The 24,606-nt window shown below is 39.4% G+C and overlaps 1 protein-coding gene across 1 annotated transcript; it reads left to right on the top strand.

Moving 5' to 3' along the window:
• Positions 1 to 8,327: 8,327 nt before the first annotated feature.
• LOC101175697 (G1/S-specific cyclin-D2) lies at positions 8,328 to 23,739 on the top strand. The gene is made up of 5 exons (XM_004083082.5): positions 8,328 to 8,770; positions 9,534 to 9,749; positions 15,836 to 15,995; positions 18,695 to 18,843; positions 21,090 to 23,739. The coding sequence occupies exons 1-5, from the start codon at positions 8,348 to 8,350 to the stop codon at positions 21,252 to 21,254; spliced, it is 1,113 nt and encodes a 370-aa protein (XP_004083130.2). The 5' UTR covers positions 8,328 to 8,347; the 3' UTR covers positions 21,255 to 23,739.
• The last annotated feature ends 867 nt before the right edge of the window (positions 23,740 to 24,606 follow it).

The following is a 24,606-nucleotide window of genomic DNA, read 5'->3' as shown; positions in this document are numbered from 1 at the left end:
ACAGAGCATGAAATTATGACAGCCCCCTTAAAGTATTCTGTACGAAGCACAAGTATGAGTCTCTTGTTCTGGCACCTTATAGACCCTCTTTTGTTAGAAAGTGCCCTCTTCCCCTTCCCCTTTTCTGTCTGCTGTTTCTTCTAAGTTCATGCTGGAGAATGGGGTAATGTTTTCAGAGGCTCTGCTCGGAGTGAGGGATGCAAGCTGCCGGACGTCAGGCTTGTATATAGATATAATGGAGGGGGGGGGGGGGGTCAGCAGCGACTGAGGCACAAAGTGTTGAATAGAAACCCCCTTGTGCTCACGTCCCAAACCAGGTCCGGATGTCGCTATCTGTCTCGTCATTGTCTTCTCAAATGTTGGCATTTGAGTCTGAATGTTGGCTTTCAGTTTGGCCAAAACATTCCAAAGACACAGTGGGGGAAACACCCTCCTCTTCCTGTGCTGATTTAATGACGCTCCATTTGTTTTCTAATTTTCTGGCCGCATAGTTAAGAGCAAATTAACTCCAGCATTTCTAATCACATCTGATGGATTGATGGTGAGAGTTTCTTGGGGATTGAGGAAACAAGATTTACGCATCCAGAAAACCAGAATATAAAGAGTAAAATAATAGATAAATATTAAGAAAAAACCCACAGCAAGGTTTACAGACCCACCCCTATTGAAATTGTGTTTTTGGTGTTCTTAACCCTTGTGCTATTCTAGGCACTTTAACATTGGGAGTTGGGTCATCTAGACCAACTAGACAGTGCGCTGAACCTTTTTTCTTCGATGATTTGTGATCTTCACTGGTGTCCATGGATTACATGAAATCTTTCCACCTTTATCCACCTTTGTCATGGTAGGGAGAACACGTCAATGTAAGGGTGGGGTCATCTAAGATAGCACAAGGGTTTCCAACTGTGGGTGAGCCTGGTCGGGCCATGTTTACAACATCTCTTGTGGACCCCCTCTTCTCCTGTGTGCCCTCCTCCTGGGCCGGGGCGGCTGGCCCCTGCCTTGCTCCTTCCTGGACCAACCGTGGGCCGAGTGGGTGGCTGCCTGGAGCGTGGAGCGGGTCTTCCTTGGGGGGTCCTGACCCGTACCTGGGGTGGGGCGGGAGGATGCCCAGACCCCTTGGGTGGTGATGAGGCGCTCGTCTGGGGCTGCGGGCACTCTTCTCAGGTGGGGCCCGGCGCTGGGCCCTCCTGGGGGCTGGTCTCCTGGTTGGGCCAGTATTGTGTACATGTTGACATGTGGACATTTTTGCAGCCAACAGGTGAGTTAATAACATTTGAGTGTGTGTGGACAGGCCCCGCCCCTTCTAGATTTGTATTACATCTGAACTAGCTGCCCTAGCTGTCCTCAAAACGCAATTTCAATTTCTATGTATGTGTCAACATTGTAGATCTTGACAAATAAAGTTACTTGACTTGACTTGACATGAATCTGACCGTATTGATAAACATCCAGCAACTTGATTTATGCTGCTTCATGGTTTTACCCCCCCCCCCCCTTATAATCACCCTTCTACCCCCCCCTGTAACATCTCTCTCTCTTCTTCCCTCCTTTCCTTTTCCGTCTGGTCCAACACAAAAATCTTTAAATATGATTTAAATGAATAGAGTTTGGCCTCGATTACAAAAGGGGTTTATTCAGACATACCTCTGGTTTGTCAAAAAATTCAGAACCCCAGTTAAAGTAAAATATGTCCAACACAAGAGGCCTTCAGCTCTCATCTGTTTACTCAGGACAAGTTAAAAAAAAATAAAAAAATAAGATAGCACAAGAGTTAAAGCATCTTTCGGATGATTGAGGACATATAAAGACAATTAAACTCAAAATGGCATTTCTGAGTATTTATTTATTCAAGTCCCTGTGAATCAGAAGCAGAAAAAATGCAGTTTAAAAAAGCTTGTAGCTGTCATGTAGGTCCCACAAGCTCCATACTCTATTCCATTATGATGCATCCACTTGCAGACTACTAGATCCATGTACGTCTTTGTTTTCCTCTTCCGAGCTGGCATCTGGCTCAAATCTGTACGGCTGGATAGCTCTGACACTGCTTGTCATTTTCGTTGCACCGGGAATGTTTGGATGGCGTTGTGAGGGGCTGTAAGCTAGTGGGAGAGAGTGTAAACCAAAGGATAATGGCAAATTAGAACAGGATTACTCTGCAGCAACAGCCTTGCACAATATTAGGCACATTTCTAATGAACTCCTGCCACTCTGCAGAAACTATGTCCTAGAAAACGACACAGTTTTTTTAATTTTGGCTAAAAACCACATAATCATAATTAAAAGACCACTGGTTTAAATGCTTTGCTGGAGTTCTCCTAGAAAGAGTGTGCGTTCTCACTCCTCCGCCCTGCAGAGAGTGACAATGATAAGACAGCTTTGATGTGTGACACTCCAGATAGAGTCACGACCCACGTGGCCGATAACACGACTAGAATAGCACATGAAAGAGTAAGGATATCCAAGTCAACATTTACGTCGCTTACTTTTCGTGTTCGCAAGAGGGTGTTTGGCCTACTTCCAGTGTGGCGTAATCGTTTGGATGTGAGAGCACATATACTCTGCAAACATGTGGCAAACAGAAGCCGCTTTATCTCAGCTCCGGGCTGAGCAACACCAGCTATCAGTCAGTGCTGGGAGGAGTGTTCACCACTATTCACACCACAGCATTCCAGCCATAGCATCCTCTTCTCTACTGTCAGTAAACCCAAACAGCCAGCTTGACTCAGAGCACATGGGCAACCTGTAATCTAGCTTGGCTCTGAATGTGGCATGTAAGAGTAAATCCTTTGTTTACATCTGAGCAAGGCCTCCCTCATGGAGAGACTTACTTAATCTTGCACAGGAAATGCAAAAGATGATTTTGAGCTTGAAACCAAACTCTGGGATTAAAAATTTTAACTATCACCCTCCACCTTTTCTTTCTTCCCTTTGTATTTTCCTCTTGATCTGTTGCAGTCTGCCTGTCTGCGGGCCCCTGTCCTCTGGTGGGTTCAGTGGACTGGTATGCAGCAGGAATCTTTGGATCAAGGTGATTTCACGCTCCTCCACGTTTTCCCATGGCTTTGGGCACTCTCTGTTACCTCTGTGGAGCCCGCAGCGTATGATAGCGGCTGACATGTGTTATCATAAGACACATGCATAACCAGCATTAACAGTACAAGGTTGCTTTATCAATCTAACACCTCTGTTTCCCTCAAGTACCAATGATTTGACTGGCAAGAATTCCTAGTTTCTTTGGTCTCGTTCACACTGACCTTTCAACTTGACAAAATCTTTGCACCAGGGATTTGTCATCCTCTCCATGCACAGATAACGGGATAACCCGACATGAAATCTCAATTCTTCGATGAATCCTCTCAAACATACACCCTTTCCTTTGAAGCAGAACTAATCTTGCTAACCTTGACATTCCCTTAGACAGTTCCCACTCTCACTTCACAGTCTACTCTCACAATGGCTCCACAGTGCTCTTCTTTTTTTTCTTCTTTTTTTTCTCAATGAAACTCCATATCTCATTCAGCTATTTGGTGGCGGCACTGAAAAGAGGAAGTTTCTGAAGTGACTCATTTCAGACACCTTTCTTTAACCAAACTGAACATTTCCTCTGGCAGTAAAACAAAACACTTCTGAAGCTCTAAAGATTAAAAAAAAGTTTTATATCAGTTAGTTCTGTCAACACAGAAATAAAATGACCTTCGTGTATCAAAGACGATAGGAAGTTTGAAACGCTGTGACTTCCTCTCCCATTATAATCCTGTCACTCACAGGGACAAAATAACAAATCATTTAGATCTCTCTGCAGATTTACATTCTCTTCTTATGCATCCCATCATGCCAAAGAACTTCCTTTGTGGAAAACTTTACTCTGGAAAGTGTCATCCACATCCATCAGGATGTTAGCATGATCCTAATGGGTACTAAACGCTGTACCTGATTTTCAAAGTCTAATTTACAAAACACATTTTAGCAACCACATCAGGTAAATTTATTGATACTGTAACAGTAAGTGGAAAAATACTAAGCAAATTATGTTATGAGGCAAACAGTTAGATGTAAAGTTGTATGAAGACAGAACACATCTAATGCCTTAGGCACCACTTGGTGGATACAGGCTGTCCGCAGGGGAAAAATGGGCAAACTTGTACGGGGCACCCAGGTGGGATGCTCAAAATATTAAGATCATGGACCACTCGGTGAGCCCGTGGACTGAAAATGTTCATGCACATTTTTTCTACATGCATGCTGTGGCCGACAGATCATAGCAACACTCACACAACAGAAGAGTAAGTAAAGGTGAAGTAGGTAAGACGCACGCACGTTGTATAGATTTTTCCTTTCTTCAAACCCCCAAATCTTTTGCAAGGGGGTTCATTATTGCTGTTTAAGTGGTAAGTACTAGAAAGGCTACAAGTGAGGAAATTAGACAATCAGAGCCTCGTTTGTGTGGCTATCCTATGGCGTCTTACATGTGGGGTTTGTGTGACTCGTTTGTGTGGCTATCCTATGGCGTCTTACATGTGGGGTTACATGTTACATGTTTGGGTTTGCACAAGATGCAAACCCAACAGTTGCTGCGTTTGCACAAGCATCATTTAACCCCAAAAGGGATACAGTGAGTGCGGAAGATGGATGGATGTTTAGAAATAGGTGCAACATGGTGGTTTGGTGGATTGCACTCTTGAATACTAGTGATAATGTGCTGATTCAAATCCCACCTGAGTCCTTTCTATGTGACAGATATTTTATTTCTATGTTCTCCGCATGCATCAGTGAGTTTCTCTGGGAACTTCCCCTTCCTCCCACGGTCCAAAAACTTGTTTCACAGGTTGACTGATGACACAAAATTGTCCCTTAGCTGGGAGCACGTGTGGGTATGCAGCCCTGCAGTAGACTGACAGTCCGAGGTGTTCCCTTACCTTTCCCCCAAAGTAGCTGGGATAGGCTCCAGCAACTCCGTGACCCTGCAGAGGGTAAAGAGAGAGTAAAAGATAGATGGCTGGATGGATGTTCAGAGATTAAGCAGAAACACGAATTGGTATTGGTTTGGGTATCATATCTGGCACAGTTCTTTTCCTTATAGATACCCAACACGATTTTTTTTTCCTGGGCAGCCAATTTTAAAACCAACAAAAAAAAAAATTCAGAGTTCTTGCATGCCACTGAGATTTAATAAAATACTACATGACATCATATAATTTTTTGCATCAATTGTTATGGTTACCTCTGTTCTTACCCTATTTATTAAAATCTTCCTGTAACAAAATATTTCATTAAGCAAGAACATTTCTGAACACAGGTTTTTTCATATGGAGGATACCAAAAAGATGCTAACATGTAAACTTGACAGCTTTGATAGAGCATAGCTGAAATAATTAAATAAGGGGTTTAGTTTACAATGCAATTTCTCATTGTAATTATCAAAATGGAAACTATCTATAATGCCTTTGCTGCTAGATAGTTTACATTTTTATAGGTTTAATTGTTAAATGATTGTTAAATGATTTTTAAATGATGATTTAAATCATTAATTCATTTTTTAGAATTGTTTGTTCTGCTGCATGGCAACCAAAGACTATAGGTTATTTAAACAGCATATGTGACAGTCTAAAGGTAAATACTATATGGCACTTTCTTACCTTGATTAAGTGCTTTACAATCACAGCCCCATTCAACCATTTACACACTGATGGCGGCTCTGCTGCAAAGTGCCAACCTGTAACCTCCAGAAGCGATGTGGGGTTTAGCGTCTTGCCCAAAAACCCTTACTCACATGGGCAGACAAATTGGGTACCGAACCTGTCATCTACCGATCAGAGGTAGGCCACTCTGCCTCTGGATCACAGCTACCCATATAAATAAAGGTATTCTAAGAGTAACAATTGTATTTTCTAACCTAAGGAGAAGAAACTGTGAATATCTGAAGAATGTCAAATTAATGTATTTATAAAAATGTTGGAATCTCAATAAAACCCACAAATTATCAATGTAAATGGGTAAAAACATAGTTTTATGGAAGATTTTTAGAATAGAGTTGAATCGAACTATAATGCCACAAATGGCAAATTACATAGTTGTCAAAGCTCCATTAAAAACAGCAGATAAATAATAGATAACACTAAAAACACTTACAAAATCAATGAAAACAAAAGTTATTGTCCAGTGCATATGAAGCATTGTAGAGTGTAGTAGCTGACACAAGGAAAGATCTCTGAAAGGGCTCCTACCTGCAGCGAGGTGTTACAGGTGTTATACTGTATTAGTAAATAATAAATAAATTAACCTTTTAAAGGATGTGCAAAATTACCCGTACAGTTTCTCTTCAGAAAAAATAATAAGTAATAAAAGAAAACCCAATACTATACTGTCTACATTTGTAAGTCATATCAGTCATTTTCTTCTGTTTATTTTTAAGATATTTTTTCCACAGATCTCTAATTATCACCAATGTTGCACAAATTTCCTGCAAAGAAACCTGTTGTTTAAATAACATTTTGTTCTGACATTTTCTTTTAAAAAAGTTCAAATGTCATCTCATTTCTCCTGGTCGAACTCTGATTTACAGCCAGGTTTTCACTATGTTGAGACAACTGGAAATTTATATGCCTTACAGCAGATAGTCCCATAACTGATTTATTCCTCAAACTCTTCATAAAAGTCTAAATAATCCATAATTTGTGGTTAAAAATCTTTCATTGTTGTTTGTTTTCTCTATAATTCAAGAACGTTGTTGCACCTTTTAACTCAGCTAAAGCTTTTTTTTCATGTAATATCTGAGAATTTCCAAATGTCCAGCATATTTTGGATCCAGTTTTTATTACACGAGTATTTAAAGAAAACATTTCCTTTCTTTTTTTTTCACAGACAATTTTTGCTGTCATCAGCAAATTCAGTGGTTCCTTTGTTGAAAAATCTGGTTTTAACAAAAGTGTGTATGGCTGAAATCTGAGCTCACTTTTTGAAATTAAAATAAAAAACAAAATTCACAATTAAAGTCAATCAACATTTGGCATAGAAGGTCAGAACATTCCTTCTCACACAGTGGAGCGAATTTTAGATAATTGTTCGATAAAAGAGAAAATTAGCAAAACAAAGACTCATAAAAAAAAAACTAAAACCCTACAATAAAACAAGATTACATGGAGAAGTGTTGGCTTGAAGAAACACCTTCAAATGTCTGGATGACTCTATCCTTTCCGCGTTTTTTGTGAGGTAAAATTATCTTAAAGTAAATGTTTCTAAACAACTAATCAGTTTTCTTTCAATTTTAAATAAAATTGTTAGGATACAATTTAGGGAGCTTAACGTTTTTTTCTTTTCTTATATTAGATAAATGCCAAAGACTAAACTTAAATCTCACATTGAACCGTTTGAACACAGAAGAAGGCGACATCCCAGACTTACCTTCCTACAGCTTTTATATATGGTGGAGTAGTACTGCAACTGGGATTTTACTGCAAATGTGGAGAAATGTGATTGAAAACAATGGATACGCAAATGTATGATCAAGGCTATAAATGGCCTCACATTTACATTTTTTTGGGAGCTCTTAGCAAAAAGGAGTACACTTAAAGTTTATTTTATTAAGTATACCTGAGTATAAGTATACCAAGGGCCATGTAGGTATATGCCAACTGAATACTTCTTCTGACAAAATTTTATATTAAGCTTACAAAAGTACATAATAAAATAATATAATAAAATATCAAATTCAAGTATAATGCATTACTAAGTATACTTGTAGTACACTTAAATAGACTACTTTTTTAAAATTATAGAAAGTATACTATAGACAATGTATGTTTACTGTCGGAAGTGTAAGTGAATACTTCTTCAAACTAAATTGGAACATTTTAAGTTCACAATACATGGATAATATATTAAAAGTAGCCTTCAAGTAGATGAACTCACTCACTACTATTTATACATGCAGTACAGTTAAATAAGGTAGTACACTTAAAGTTTATTTTATTAAGGATAATTGATAAAAACTACAAGTTTAACAAGTACAGGGCTACTATTTATGAGTAGAGTAGGAACTGTAAGTAAATACTTCTTCTGACAAAGTTGGAGCATTTTAACTTTACAACATAAAGAAAGTACATAAAAAGTATACTGCCTACTCTTATAGGCTAAGTTTGTAGTACACTTATAAACTACTTTTGCTACGGTTGTGCTTGGTAAAAAAAACAGCCAATTTTTCTACAACTTAAAACATAAATAAAAAAGTTGGTAGACTTTTATTATTATTTAACAAAAGTGAATATTTACAAACAAACACGTGTGTTCAACTTTTAACTAAGTCTATGTTTGTGCTTATTTTGGAGAAGCTGAAGATTCAGACCGGATGTGTGCCTTTATTTTGAAGGGATCAGCGTCTGCTTTCAGGCAGTCTGGAGGAAGACGCAAGCCGACACGCAGCTGCACTGGAGCAGACTCTGTTGTCTCAGCCTCATGCTTCGCCTTGGGGACTTCTGCTCAATCTGTCCGCTTTGTGAACGGTCGTGACAGTATTTATGTTTTATTTTTAGTGACAAAAGAAGAGGAAAAAAGTGAGCAAGAAGGGGACCGAGTCATGGATCTTTACTGCTTGGAGTCGGATATAGTCGTGAAAGCCCAGCCTGACCCAAACATCCTTTATGATGAGAGAGTTTTGCAAAGTTTATTAACAATTGAGGACAGTTTTTTACCCCAATGCTCGTATTTTCAGCGGGTCCAGAAGGATATTCACCCTTATATGAGACGAATGGTTGCAGGTTGGATGCACGAGGTTTGTGGGGATTTGATCAATAAAAGGGCTAACTTACTTTTTCATTTTGCATATTCGCAAAATCAAGCTAGCTTTAGGTTTACAAATAATCATTTTTTAGTAGAGTTGTCATAAATTTTAAGCTGACAATTGAATGAGAATGACTCACTAAATACGTGGGCAGTCGGAAATTCCTCTACAACAAGAAAAACCGAGCTTCAAAGAAAATACCTAGCTAGCGATTTAGCTTCATTTGCAGCTCCAACATGGATATTTTTGCTTTTTAGCTAGCTCTGCGTATAAAGCGGACGTTTTTCTTAATTTACATGACCAAAAAACTGAGATTTTGGGTTCTCAATAATTATTATTAATTTTTGAAAATCCCTCATGCTCAAAGATAAAGCAGGCAACCGCGTGAATGCTAAGACACTTTCGCTTTTAAACTCAAAATGAGCAAAGTTAGCTAACTTTAGCTAATTTAAAGCGTCGGGAATTGTGTTTGCGACATTTATGAACAATTTTGATATTCTTTAGGTGGTATTTGGTTATTTTTAATCATTTATTTTTTCTTATATGAGGCAAATCCCAACAAGGAAGGGGCTTTGCAGTGAGAATGGGGGGGTGGGGGTTGCTGATCAACTTCCTTTATACTTATTTTCTTAAAGCTTGAAATTAAAACAGAAGGACGTGAAATGCGCTTTAACTCAACCTGAATAAACTTTTATTTGCTTTCTATGTCATTTCAAATATCTTTTCATTGTTTTCCTCTGTTTTTCTTTTTTAGGTGTGTGAGGGAGAGAAGACTAATGAAGATGTCTTTCCTTTAGCTATTAATTATTTGGACAGATTTTTAGCCGTGGTTCCCACAAGAAAGAACTTTTTGCAGCTTCTGGGAGCTGTGTGCATGTTCCTGGCCTCCAAGCTGAAGGACTGCAGGCCCATATCAGCAGAGACACTCTGCATGTACACTGACTTCTCCATTACACCAAGGGAACTGCTGGTAAGGACTTCAGAACTCACATTTGTTCATACGTTGGAGTTTTTGAAGCGGTTTACTATATTTGTGGTGGTGTTTATATCACCAAAGCTTAAGTTAGGCACACAGGAAGTTTTCCATTCTTCTTTTGAGGAACCCTGCTAGGCTACATCCATGCTTTGGATCCATGTGGACAGCAGAGGCACATGATGCCACCTAGTGTCAGTAATGCAGATATTATACAGTACTTACTTTTTTTTTTCTTTTTTTTTAATTCCAAAAAGTTTTTTTTCCTTTTTAAATGACAAAAGTACTTGTTAACTTAAACAGACATGAAACTGTAAAATCTCCTATTTACTTAAGAACAATAGGCAAGTTTCACCTCAAGGTTGTTTAAAGACACATTACTTAACCCTTGTGCTATCTTAGGCACTTTCACGTTAGGAGTTGGGTCATCTAGACCCACTAGACAGTGTTCTGAATCTTTTTTGTTCAATGATTTGTGATCTTCACTGGTGTTCATGGATTAAATGAAATCTTTCCACCTTTATCCACCTTTGTCATGGTAGGGAGAACACATCAATGTAAGGGTGGGGTCATCTAAGATAGCACAAGGGTTAAATGTAAGTTTTTCCTTTAAACTTCCAATTAGGTAATTAGTGATTGAGTGAGAATTTGATAAAACAAAAGATACCTAAACCCAGTTTGCCAGTCTGTAAATTCCACAAACATCTTTTAAGATCCTAACGCTATTACATCTCTTTTTATCAAAAATGTCCAAGTCATTCTGGAAATTCTGATGATTGTGATAAAAATAGACTTCAGGATATTCTCAAAACAATCATAACTCTTTCATCCCCCCTTATGTTATGGTTACTGTATAAAGATGCTTTGGTTTGCATGTATTGAAGACAACCACATTCTCCAATCTTAGATCTTTCTTTTGTTGGTCAACTGTGATTTATAAAATAAATCTGTGATTGAGAATCTGCAGATTACCCCCCCTCCCCCTCACCAGAGATTACATATTATGGATAAACTCATTTTTTGACTTAACAACTTCCTGGCTTCTGCATATGTCTCCTTGCTGCCTGAAGGTGAAGGAAGTAAATGGTTCCATTAAATAGTCCCACACTCCTGGATGTGCTCACAGGATACAGGGAGCAGATGGCAAGAAACAGACAAAACATTACCAGCCCTCCTTGTTTTGAATGTACTTCTGCCTGCTGGGGCTTCAGTTCTTTGGAGAAACCATTCAATGGGGGCGGGGTTCTTATCTTGTCTGGTACCAAATAATTCAAGTTTCAGCTGGTCCAGGTAGGAAAATTAAACTTTCAGTGATGGGTAGTAGCTTAAAATCATGATCAGAGGGCATTAACTCCATCCCATATCAGTTTAATACAAGACTATGCTTTTAAGATTGTTACTCTTCATGCATTTTATGTTTAAATTATTATTTTTTTAAGTTCCTGTGTCCCCAGGCACATTAGAACTTGGGTTTTTTTCCAACTTCCCATTAAAAAAAAACAAAAAAACCCGCCAAAACGTCATGTGAAAATGGAACTTCTGCTTCCCCTTTAGCATATAAATCATGGCAAATTGCTGATAGAGCACTATTAATCCATTAATAACTGCTTATAAGAATATCCTGTGAACAGCAAAGGAGAAATCAGGCCACAAGACTTTTGACTTCCCACTTCAGAGACAGAAGAGATTTGTGGGGGAATTTCTAACTGTAGGTTCAGGTGGAGCATGAAATGAGACCTGTGGATGGAGAACATTGGTGGGAGCAAACATATCTGCAGTGAAACTCCTTCACAGATGCTTCATTGCAAACTGCTAATTAGAAGAACTTGAAGAGTCCCTTCATTATAGGTGGTCCAAGCTTGTAAGACTGGTCCTCAAATCCAATATAAATATTTCCTTCTGCTGTCAAACCTATTTAGTAACCGAATGTGTGTTTGTGATATTAGTATCAAGCAAAATACACACTGGGCATGTGATGCACGTTCAAGAACCCGCCAAACAGGCATTCTTAAACGTGCTTTTAGCATATGTCATTCACACTGGACTGTCGGTTCCCAATACCAGCACATGTAGCCATGGTTGGAAGAGGTTCGGTGTGAAATGTCGAAATGTCGGTGCAAATCTCGCTAATCCTGCTCCGGGGATTCTCTTTCATAGCACAACCCGCAGTTATTAATTTCTCATTTGTTATGAATTGTAAAAATACTGGCACGGTTGGACGGTACCCATATGTCACTTTCAGGTCAGAGTCCTTAATTGGTCAAAGTTCAACTAGTTTTAATATTTCGGCACACATTCAATGGCTGCGCGTTTTGTGGGTAGACTTACCTTGTGGCGGCTGGGTAGCTTGGTTGGTAAGGTAGAAGGCTACGCAGGAATCCAGGGTTCGATTCCCGGAGGGTACTTGGGGGCAATTACCATATCAATGGCGATCAATTGACATCAGTAAGTGGGGGCCCCTGGGCAAGGCTATTAACGATACTGCCTACCAGCATGAATGAGATCCCGGTGATGGTCAGAGGGACCGTAGGCGCGAACTGGCAGCCACGCATTCATCACCAAGTATGAATGAAGAGTGAATGAATAATGGACACGATGGAAGCGCTTTGAGCGTCTGGAAAAGCGCAGATAAATCCAATCCATTATTATTATTATTATTATTTTTATTATTATTTTTAAAAACTGATTAAAAAACATGCATAGCAATGCGGGAACGCTTTTCAACAAGTGTTTATATAGACTTTTCAATGGAAGTGATCATCACTTGAGCCCTGTGTGTATGTAGCCTTAGGGTGTATTCAGACTGGACACATTTGGTCTGCTTAAATAGAACCAGAGTTCGTTTCCTCAGATAATCCGGAACACATTTTCAGTCTGAATACACCGGAACCAGGAACTGCTCTCGGACCCATCTTTTGAGGTGATCTCAGCTCGTTTCCAATTGCTTTCAAATTCCAACTGTAGCATTATGGTTGTAAACAGACTATTGGGGCAGCAATAAGACACAGCAACTTATTGAAATGTGGTAAGATGAACGCAAGCTCATTAAAACAACTTTTAAACGCAAGATTCAGGGCTCAATCCGGACCAAATTAAGTGGACACGGTCTTGACCAACAAACTTTTCCAGTCTGAATACACCCTAAAACCCACATACTTTTTGAATCTCAGCAGCGATGTGAACAAAGTCTTCAAACTGACCTTTCCTGTTCTTTTTTGTTTAGACTGTCTTTAACTGCCAGACCTGAATGTCCATAAAGTCAAGTTAGACATATGGTTTATGTCGATGCTTCTGGTTTGCATCACCTTTAGGCCGGTATTTGGACTCTTTACAGCTCTATGAGCTTGACTGGATTTTTGTATAAGTGCATTCTAACAAAACCTTGATGTTTCTTTACATTATTAATAGAATACGTAACTGCAGCATGTTTTTTTTTATCTGCTTGCAGGAGTTGTATATTTTTATAGCTGCTTTTTCCTCATGTAGTTTGATTCAAATGGTCTGCTGTATCACAGTACAGAAGGATGTCATAAAATTTAAAAAAGTGGTGTAAATGTAGGTTCAGATTAACTATGTTGATCCAGGTAACCAGCAGCAAGTCTGGTTAAAAAAAACAAAGAAACTCAAGAGCAGGGTTTGACAATCTTTCTCTGTAGTTTTATGTTATGACATCATTCAAATATGTTATTGATTTAATTGAAATGTTGATGGTGTGCAACCATTGACTGTAAATGAGAACTGGACCGAGTGGGTGTGACACCACCCATTTTTTATGGGCGGCACCATGTTGGAGCAAGACGTCGACAGCTGGAAGTGATGGGGCAAGTCAGTGTGGGTCAACGTTTCTATGGCAACTGCTTTCGCCAATCAGAAGTGAGCTTGTTGGAAGTCTATGCCCTTTCTACTTGAAAGCTGGCTACAAGAAATCTGTCAGACATTCATCTAAGACCACATGCTGTCGTTGAGGCTTCTGATTGGCCAGTTTATAACTGGAATAACCTAAGCTACAGAAAAAATATAAAATATGAGAAAAAATAAGAACGTAAAGGTAGCACAGCAGTAATGGTTAATTTAAAAAAAAAGAATGACTGAGTAATAGTAGTTTATTTCTCTATAGAAGTCTGGGATTTTTGGCTTCTTGGAGCCAGCGGGTACTTCCTGTTTGGAATGTCGGGGGCTAGGGGTCTCTTAGTCCAGGTCTCATTCAATGTGTAGATTTTAACCTTCGTTCAGAATGTCGAGCCATGATTAGAGAGTCTGTCCCTGCACCTTTAGTAGATTTTATATTCAAATGAAGGCAGACATCTTTATATGCATGTGTATGCATTAATAACCCCATCATATGTTAGTCTTCTATCTTGACCTCAAAGGGCCCAATACCAGGGGTCTCCAATTTCAGGCCTCGGGGACCGGTGTCCCACATGTTTTCCAACCAACCTGCCATTGAAGCTCCTTGTTGGCTACACACAACCGATCCAGTTAATCAGCAGCAAATAAGGCGTGGTTTCTGGAAAACCAGCAGGACACCCCGGCCCCCTGGCCTATACCATGCCAAATCCATTTTTTTAGCTTTTAAGTGTATTGTAATGTTCATTCCTCAGGAAAAGAACCCCCAAAGCTGTATTTTAATACATTCACGCATTTCTGAGTATTCTTCTAAAAACTCTCTGAGCACCAGCCCCTCCCAACCCATGAAAAAGAGCGGGTTCTCACATTGTGATGTAGACCAGTGAGAACAGCCCCTTCCAGGAAGTCTGCGCTGCCAGCACGGACCCTAGGCTGACACACTTTCGGCGCTGAACTTGCCTGTTTGGCAAAAACACTTTCCTTTTATATGCACAAAATGCACATCCATCTTTGCAAAAGTCTGGATGTTTTGTTTTTTTGAGTGAGATGCAGACACGCCGCTGAGGCCGACTATAGGTGGACCTCACACGGCCACACGGAGAGAAAGGTGGTGCCTCAGAGATCGAGTCGTCTTACTTCCGGATTGGAAAAGAACTCAAGAAAATAACATTTAATAAAAGTTTTGTTCTTTTGTGTGCCAAAAGTAAAATATAAATCATATATCTGGATATAGTTTACTATAAAAGTCTGAAGAATAGCATGATGCAGGCCCTTTAAAATAAAGTGTACATTGTATAATGTTATCAGAGTTGACTTTTTATGTTTTAGGTTCACATAAACTATTATTTGAACAACTTTGGATCCTCCCACCTAGTGGTCTTTTCATGTATTGCACTTTGACACTTCACCCTTTTGGACCTAAACTTTTGAAGTTTTATTAAAACACTATTTCTGTAACATGCTGCTGCAGAATTGACGCATGTTGAAGCTGATTGTGCAGCCTTCAATAAAGCTTTTCATTCATGATGCATATGGGACATAGATAACAAAAGTGTTTTTTCAGGTCTTCTACTGTTGCTTTAAAATGCATGTACATTTTTAAATTTGGCTTTTGGAAAAAAAAAATTGAAATTTATTTAGTAGCTTCATAACTAAAGGAAAAGGTGCAGGAAGATATTTCAACTGTTTACTGTTGATTAATCTCTAAAAATGCTCCGGTTTTGTTTGAGCCTTACATCGACTCAAATCCTAAATTTGGGGGGGGGGGTAAAGTTATAGCATTTTTAAATCTGTGGTTTCTAAACAAATTAAAGCTTACAGATTCAAGTTTTTTGCTTTCTCTTTGGAACTAGAGTCAGTCATCTCTGCTCCTTCGTTTGCACTGCAAACTCACTGTATCTATTTGAGGCTTGTGACAGGAAGGAAGGGGCTTGCCGTCTCATTGGCAGGGCCTCTAAGCAGGGCAAAGCTTGTCACATGCCGGCGATATGAACACAAAGGATGCGAGGAATGAGAAAGGCACACAGATAAGATGCAGCGAGGAGAGATAAAATTAAGAAATGTTACTCTTCTTACAGAGCTATTTCCTCTGGGAATAGGGATGGGCTGTGATCTTTTTCACGGTCAATGAAGGCATGGAAGCACGCCATTTAACCCCCTGACGGAGTCGATTTTGCTAAGAGTCACATTTTGAACTGACTGACACATTTTTATGTCATTCCTCTGTTTCCTTTTAGGAGTGGGAGCTGGTGGTGCTGGGGAAGTTGAAGTGGAACATGGCCTCCGTTATCCCCAATGATTTTATAGAGCACATCATGCGCAGGCTGCCTATTCCCAAAGACAAGTTAGCGTTGGTCCGAAAGCACACGCAGACTTTTATCGCTCTTTGTGCTACAGGTAAAAAACAAAAACACAATGATCATATTTAATGTTTTGTCTCTCGGTTTGCAGCTTTTTTATTCTCGCAGCCACCAGAATTTTCCCACACACTCAGGCATTCTCTGACTGTGAGTCATCTATGACCTCTTTCTTCTCTACGGGTTGCTTTATCCACTTTCCAACAACTTTACTAGTTTTTTTTTCCCTTTCTTTATAGCTGCTTTTAAGTGCATGCTCAAGTATCCCAGCTAAGTGCCTGGGAAAACTCCTATCAGTTCTGTATTTAGATTATCCACATAGTCTGCTGATGATTGTATCATACTGTAAGTGCTTGAGTAGACAGTGTACTGAGTGACCCAGGTTTTTCTGGGTGACGGGGAAGCCTCCAGGTTTAGATAGCCAGGGCTGTGATCCAGGGATCTGTCTTCTCCTCCCATCCCGGCTTCACGTCCCAAAAATAATCTCAAGACAAACCCGTGTCCCTTCAGGCCCCCTCTTCTAGGTGAATTTTCATGGTACTCCCATGTGTGTATCTAAGCAAGCCCCTTAATATTTTCATATCCTGAACAGAAGAAAAAAAATGACAGCAGGATCACTTGGGACTCACAATTCACAGGACTTTTATCACAAAGCCACCTTTCATCTCCTAACTCATTTTACTTAATTCAATGAGGGGGGAGCAAAACAAAGGAGCAGTGAAATTCCTTCCAAATAGGAGTATGGTCAGATCAGGCCAATCAGCGCTTGTTTACTCGTCTTTGTTATTAACCAATGGCTCCTTCAAGGAGTTTCAAATCCAGTCTTAAGCTTCAGGCCCACTTTTTTGTGTAGTTGGGTGTGTTTCAGTGGTTGCTCGTGCTATTTGTAAGCAGCTGCTTATATCCGAGCGCAAAGCAGCCACACTTAAGAGGGGGGGGAGGCCTGGTGTGGTTTTGCAGTAATGTAAATGTTTGGAGTTTTATATGGAGTTGAGATGTTATTCTTTTATTGGAGGAGCTCCTCCTATTGACAGCTGGTCCCTTGTGGAGAGCACGGGCGTAGTCGAGCAGATTCTTCCTCCCAGTTTAATCAGAGCTATCGGGACATCAGTTTTGTCTTGCATTGTTTCAAGAATTGCAAATGCTTCCTCAGTTAGAGAACTGGACAAAGACTTTGACACAATAATTTCTTAAAGACCTGCTCCGATCATCTGTTGATTCATTTTCAAAGCGTTTCTCAGTGGTCTTTTAATTACAATTATGCTGTTTTAGCCACACTTTAAAAAGCTGTGTCATTTTTTAGGACATAGTTTCTGTAGAGCGGCAGTAGTTCATTCGAAATTCACCTCTGAGTTGTGGGTGGGACTAATGGTGCAGAGTAAGCCCCTCCTCCGTTCCCATCATCCATTTGTTTACACCAAAAAAAAGTAAAATGTATTAGTGAAATTGTAAACCAATGAGATTGTTAACACCATACAGTGTTTAGTTTGTAGAACGGAGAAGTTCCAACAGATTTGTGCAGATCATTAATATTGTAAAGTCTCTAAATTGTCTTATATTACAAAAATAAATGTTCTGCTTCTGCTGGAGGGCGTTTAAGTTTGGCCACTAGGTGGAGCTCACACCATAGCATTACACTTTCTTCAAGCTGTTTTGAGTAAAAAACTGTCCTTTAATTGTCACTTTAAAAAAAGTTTCCTTAAGAGTTTGGTAGACTCATGCCTGTGAGTTTATAAATCTGTTCATTTAGTCAGCAGTGCATGTTTAGGTCTAACGAGCGTTAGCATTAGCTGTCCTATGGGAAATTCCATTATCCATTAGCATCAAGCTAGTGGACTAGGAAAGACATAGAAGATCGATCTCCACTTTTATGGATAGATGATTGGTTTATTAACTTTGTATCGATTCAGATCAGTTGATCAATTTTATCAACCAAGCCCTAGTATTGAACTTTACTTTTTAATATCCTCATCATTTAAAAAAAATGCGTGAAAATGCTGCAAAGATGATTTTCATCAGTTGGTCTTCAAGATTTTGAAAAATGATCGATTTTAAGGCATAAAGAAGACAAAAAAGTTTTAGAAAAACAAAGAAATTGAATAGAGCTTGAAAGGCATTTCTTTTTTAAATCAATTGAGAAGTTGGCCGTTCATGTTTGAGGGTTGGACTTTTAGATTCAGGAAGTTACAATGTCAAATGGTCAAAGAATTCCTGGCATGCTCCACACTCTGCTTCTCCCAAAATACCTCCAACTATTAGATCATTTGCTTTAAAGTAACGCGCTGTAACAGCAATAAGAGACCATCTAATTTAGCTTCTGCTTTTTATCAATAAGCCACAAGTGTTGAGCCACTTGTTCTTAAATTTGAAATTTCATGCTCCTCGTCCGGGCAGACCTGCTGTTTCTCAAGTCTGTTGGACTTGGATGTAGACTCGGGGGAGTCGGGCCTGGAGCTTATTGCTTAGCGAGTAGGAGGTTTCCTACTCTGCTTTTTAAATCGGAACTGATGATTTTAGGAAAAACACCAGATGGTTTCCACCGTGCAAAAAAATCTGCTGAAATCCCAGACTGTGGGAAAATCAGGTTTGCTGTGGGGCGAGCACACTGGCTCAGATCTTTTCACCTGTTATGCGTCTTACAGTTTTTTCGGTATGCTCATTGTGTTTTAGCTAAAAATATGCTTTCAGTCTGCTGTTTCCGGCTTGATTAAGCCCACATCGATTCTCTTTGCTCACCAGATGACCGGCTCGCCATGAACCCGCCCTCTATGATCGCCACAGGCAGCATGGCCGCCGCCATCTGCGGCCTGCAGATCTACCACACTGACCAGCGGCTGAATCGAGATAACCTGACAGACCTGCTGGCCAAGATCACCAACACCGAGGTGGTGAGTGTCACACTCGCGAGGAGCAAATTGAACGGCAGTCCATCCTCAGAAGAAGTCGCAGCAACATAAAAAGCCTTTTTAGTAAACAAGAATGACGACTTCAGTAGTGGCAGACTGAAGCTATTTACTTTTCATGGAGAGAGAGAGAGAGCAAGCTTTTGGTTTTTGTCTGGAGAGCCAGACTGCTGCTATAAAGAGCAGCGGCAAAGGGAATGTTTCCCACATTCTTGTGGTTGGACACATGCATTTTCTTTGTATAGCTTCCACTTTAGCTGTGTGCCCCTCCTAGTGGAGGGAATAAGTGTACATTAAAGAGAAGAAGTCGATTTTTTTTTTTTTTTAGCAAAGGGAAATAAAAACTTTTGGGGAAATGAAATGTTTTCATCTGCTCTGTTGAGTTTGAGTATTCGTTCTGTGTTGTTGTGCTTTTAGGATCCTTTGAATATCTTGTGATGGATCCTAACAGTTTAGTGTAGAAATCCCCCTGTTGCCTGCTGATTGTGGTTGTGTTGCCATAGCAACCTGGGCCTCACAAACCCGCCGTCACAACAGACTGCAGACCATCAGGTTCCAATTATTCGTACATTTTAAAGGAATGTTGGCCTCTTTGCGAGTTTTGGCTCATTCTTTACACATCGAGGAGGTTTTTTTTTTTTTTTTTTCCAGGGAGGCAGACCTCCCACATCTTCCGTACAGACCTGCTGGGGGTGGCGGGGGCCAGTGCAGACAAAGAGAGGATCCCCTTTCCATAAGTAAAGTTGTCCAAAAACATCCGGTCTCGCAGTCCTCTGCTCTGCTTTACACCCAAACTCGGAGGGTCAGGGAGCAGTGGGTCACAGCCATTTCCTTTAGACCCCCAGATGGGATTGACCGTGCTGTAAACTTTAGTTGGGGGGGGGGGTTGGAAGAAGAACAATTTGTCTCAGATCCACTCATATTCTGTCTGGACCCCAGAGCTTGTTTAGGGGCCCTCCTCTGCTCAAGTCCTGCAGGAGCTGCAGGCACAAACGCATTTCGTGTCGCTGGGTTGCAGTTAAAGCCCACCTTGTGATTCTCTGCTCTGTGTCGGCGGTATTGCTGTGTGCTGGTGCTCATTGTTATGGTCATGATGCAGACAGGAACACCTACCTACTGACACATAATTCCTTGCTGGTATGGCAGGCATGTGATCTGTTAAACAACTTGTGTGTCAAATGCAGCAAAGGACCATCGTTTGTGTTTCTGCTGACAGGTGATTAAAGGTGAACTGACTAACATTTCTGTTTCAAGTGAGGTCTACGTGACAAAAGTCAACAGAATATTTTAAGAGGACTAAATGTTTAAAATCATGGCAGGTTTGAGAAAAATTTGCATTTTAAAGTGTTCTCCTAAATGTTTTTGTGTTCTTGGGATATCTATAATTAGGGATGTCCCAAAAATGATTTCTTTTTTTTTGGGGGGGGGGGGGGGGGCAATCCATTTTAATTTCAAGGACTCCCCATTTAATACTTACACACAAACAAAATCAGTAAATGCAAACTAAATAGATCCAGGTTGTGCTCTACCTTTTGATCTAATTTCAAAGCGTTCCCTGTGGTTCTTTTAATTACGATTGTCGCTTTTAGCCGAAATCCAAATTCCTGTATCAATTTTTAGGACAGTTTCTTCAGAAGATTGATTTGTTTTTGAGACATTAATTTTTTTAATTTATTTTTTAATCACTTTTTATTTCCCAGAGCTTGAACTTTGTAGACGATCCCTTGAGAGCCGCCTCACTGCTGTCTCGCTATTTAAAATTCCCAAAAAAAGAGAGTATTTCAGCCCAGAAGTCAGGATCTTTGAGTAGCTTGTTGACTTTAAGAAACTGTTTTTGTGTTTCCTGCTCAAACTTGTGCTGTAATCTACTGCGTTTTGCAGCCATAACATGTTGTTCCTGACATGCAGACTTCTAGTAGAGTATTTATCTGTAATGATAATAAGCTTAAAAATGCATAGCGCTGATCATAATACTGAAAATAAAATAAAATCAATCCCTGATCGGGATACAACATCCGATTTCAATAAAGTTTGAAATTAATTGACTGGATCGGGACATCCCTAATTACCATAAGAGCCAAACATTTGGGAAGTTTCACAGCTCAGATATTGTTCTATGGCAGAAAAGGTTCCAGTTTTAAATAACATAACGTTTAACACAAGCATATTTGTCATAATGCATGTGGTCCAGTCTGCAAAGAGGTTTAATAAGAGTTTCTGTTCTGCTCCAGGATTGTTTGAGGGCCTGCCAGGAGCAGATAGAGCGTGTTCTGGCCTCCAGCCTGCAGCAGGGCCAGCAGCACCGGCAGGAGAGCGGCGTCAGAGCCGGCAGCAAGGCGAGGGAGCAGCAAGATCAGTCCAGCACCCCCACAGATGTGCGTGACGTCAACTTATGAGCTCCTCACGCCACCCGACTCGCTTGTGCCTGCCGACCAATGAACTGACTGCACCGAGGGGGGGGCACGACATGTCAGTCTCTTCTCGGAGTTGCTCCACACTTGATGGTGTGACAATCTATGAACTTTAGAAACTAAGAAATTTCCCCTTTTTTCCCCCAACTCCATTCACACCTGGATGGTGTAATTCCACCTTTTTGTACGGACCACAAGTAGATCGAACAAGCTATTTAAAATAAAAAATAAGATTCATTCTTGAAAAACTTGATAGTGCCTTAGGTTTCTTGAGTGGAAGCCTGGAAATATGCTCATACTTGAAAGGAAGATTGCATAATTAGATGAAATATTCATATTTTAGTTCATAACACTTAGTAAAATAAGTAATTGATGTACATGTATCTAGAATTTTGTTACTCTTTCACTATCCTTCGTGAGTAATCGTCATCTTGCAGTTTAATTGGAGGTTTCTGTTCTGAAAGTTCTTGCAGCAGCGATTGAGATGGATCTTTGTCCGTGCACAACTTTAACATAAAATCGATTTCCGGCGATGCGTCACGCATCTGCACCTGTAGCACCGCTTATAACTGAGGTCCCGGCTCGGAGTGGGCTGCGCCTGCTCACGGAGGAAAGACGTTCAAGCGGTCTCCATTTAACTGCCAGTTCCAGACAGGAGCGTTTTTGAATTTCTGCAGGCTGTTGTGCTGTTTTCAGTCGGCGTGTTTGTCGGGCTGTTCGAAAGAGATTCTGGGCTCAGTTTATGGAACAAATGGAGGTTTTGGAAAGTTTTTCTTCGCCAAGTTTCAGAGGACAGAGAAGCAAGTTTTTGAGAGGAGTCTAGGAAAGGAAGGTATGTGGAAAGTGGCTGAAAATGCAGAGGTCTGGGGTTAATGAAGGCCTGGAAGCAGAAGTGAGAAGAGCGACTTAAAGCTTTAAGATGTTTCTGCAGTCGTCCTTGAGTGACTCACAGGCGCAGAAAGGATCCCCGATGACTGTCGGGGTGGGTTTGCATGTTCTGCAGTTTTTCTTGTTATCAATTACTTTTTAGAAAGGACGACACGAGCAATATTGATGCACTTTTAAATCACACTCCTTAAGTTTGGTAAGGGGATGGTTGTCAAGAGTTCAGAGGTTTTTATGGGGTCATTCTTTTTTTGTTTTATTCCAACTTTTATTTTAAGTTATTTGCTCGTTTTGTTTGTTTTAATTTCCTTATCTGGGCTGGTTTCCCATGGGGTGTTGCATGTTGTCATCAAAGTTATGCCCAAACTGGTGTATAGACATAGGAGAATCAGCATAAAGGTATAATACATCCATAAACTAAGGCATGCAAAGCCACATGCAGACCATTTATTTAACCCTAAACTTGAATTTTATTATTTTTTTTCCTTTTAGATTTAGTGATCCCACTCCACCAACAATTATTCATATTCTTTGTGTGTGCGTGTGTTTGTGTGTGTGTGTGTGTCTGTGTTGCTTTTTGAGCTGCAGTTTAAAGAGCATTTGTGGGAGTTTTACAAATTTGCATCACGAATTTCTCAATGAGTAAAATGCTTGAAATGTACTTTACATTTTACAACAGAAATGTAGTTTTTGATCTGTATTCTGGCATGTTTGTGCAAAAAAAAAAGCCAAAAATTAGTCTCTTTTTTTTGTTTTGTTTTGTTCCCAAAAAATGCTTTAAACATAAAAAAATGTTTGTGCTTTTAAATGTTCTGTTTATAACTGAGATGTTTCCAAAGTAAGGAAGATAGATTATATTCATTTTCTTGCTGCTATTAAGCTTTTCTCTCTAGTCTTACAAAAAAAAAATGCCTTATTGTCATTCACTTGTGTGCTGCTATATTATGAAATGTGTATGTAACAAGTCTGCTTTTCCATTCTGTTTGTACCAGAGGCAAAGTAACACAGCTTGGTGCGGGACTGGAAGTACTTGTGTTGGCAGATTTTTTTAATTTTATTTTTGAATTAGCATGTTTTTGTTAATGTAATTGTATCTTTTCTCTATCTTTTGTTCTATCATACTCTTGCTGCTTAATTGTACCTCAGGATAATCAAATTGGATTGAGTGAGTGCCCATCTCACCTTTACCTCAACACACTTGGCATCACACACACGTCATCTTCACTCCAGATTTGTTGGACGGGTTTCTTTTTTTCCTTTGTTTTCTGTCTGGATGTTAAGAAATGCCAGTTGACAGATCCCACTAAAATTAAGCGCCTGCAGCCTAAAATGGGCGTTTTCATGTATGGTGCTAAGTACAACATCCTATACTGTACGTTATGTGTATCAGAAAGACAAAAAAAAAAGTTACCTATTGACATGTTTGAATCAGTTCATTAAAAAAATGAAAAGCTTATATTTGAGGTACCAGTATACTCAGTTTTACAATTTCTCAGTTCCATGTGGTTGTTATTCCAATCGTCTCTCCAAGTGCAACCATACAGTGTACCTCCACTATTTGACATCAATAAATTGGCTAAAACCATTTTAAGGCTTTGAGCTTTTCTGATTAGAGGGAAAAAGATCAAATATGTTTTTTAATGTAAAACTTATTTGGAAAAAGCTAAAATAAGAGGAAAAATTGTTTTGAAAACTTAGGATTCGTTTAATATAGCACACTATAAAGGCATTTTTTATTTCTCCATTTTAAAAGTTGTATTGCATCTAAATGTGCAGGAAATATGTCATTTCTATTGCTATTTATTCTGAACTGATATACAGAAAAGGTATCCATCATAAGCAGAAGAATAGTGATGACTGACAATATGGAAAATTAGAAATGGGCTTTGGATAAAATTTAACAACTTAAGTCCAAGCCAACAGAAACAGTAACTTTTAGAAAATTACAAAAATAAATAACAATAATGGTAAAACATGAAACACATAATGCATCTTTTTGACTCCCTTATTTATATATCTTATAATTGCTTTCAATTTTTTTCATGTATTTACCATTTTTTAGTGTAGCTCTTACTCTTGTGGAGATAAAGTGAAGTTTAGCATTTGGAACTTATTCGATCCTGTCAAACTGTATTTCTTATCTCATATAAGGAGGAGCCTTTGGATACTCTTGGGTATTTTTATTTATTTATTTTGAACATGATTTGAATCAACCAAGTCCCCTAATTTTAATCATTTTAATTTATTTACCAGTGATCTAGTCAGCTCTATAGCCTATGAGATGAGCTGGAGATTATTCTGATGGCCTCTGAATTAATCAAAACAGACTTTTAGGGGAAACTCGATTTTACAGAAAAAAGGAAAACAAAGAATAAAGGGTTAAAATTTAAAGGTTTAAAAGAGGAGGAACTTGGTCTGGTACAGTTCAGTGACTAATGGTTATTTTTATTTA

Source organism: Oryzias latipes, chromosome 23, assembly GCF_053564925.1.
Source record: "Oryzias latipes strain Hd-rR chromosome 23, Olatipes_Hd-rR_3.1".
NCBI classification, from domain to species: Eukaryota; Metazoa; Chordata; class Actinopteri; order Beloniformes; family Adrianichthyidae; genus Oryzias; species Oryzias latipes.
The sequence above is the reverse complement of the archived record's forward strand: the minus strand, read 5'-3'. Positions and strand labels throughout refer to the sequence as shown.

Excerpts from the sequence above, each read along its gene's own strand:
- LOC101175697 (XM_004083082.5), top strand. The coding sequence starts at position 8,348 with ATGTGTGCCTTTATTTTGAAGGGATCAGCGTCTGCTTTCAGGCAGTCT. Across the intron at positions 9,750-15,835 it reads TTACACCAAGGGAACTGCTG|GAGTGGGAGCTGGTGGTGCT; the intron begins GTAAGGACTTCA and ends GTTTCCTTTTAG. Across the intron at positions 15,996-18,694 it reads TATCGCTCTTTGTGCTACAG|ATGACCGGCTCGCCATGAAC; the intron begins GTAAAAAACAAA and ends TTTGCTCACCAG.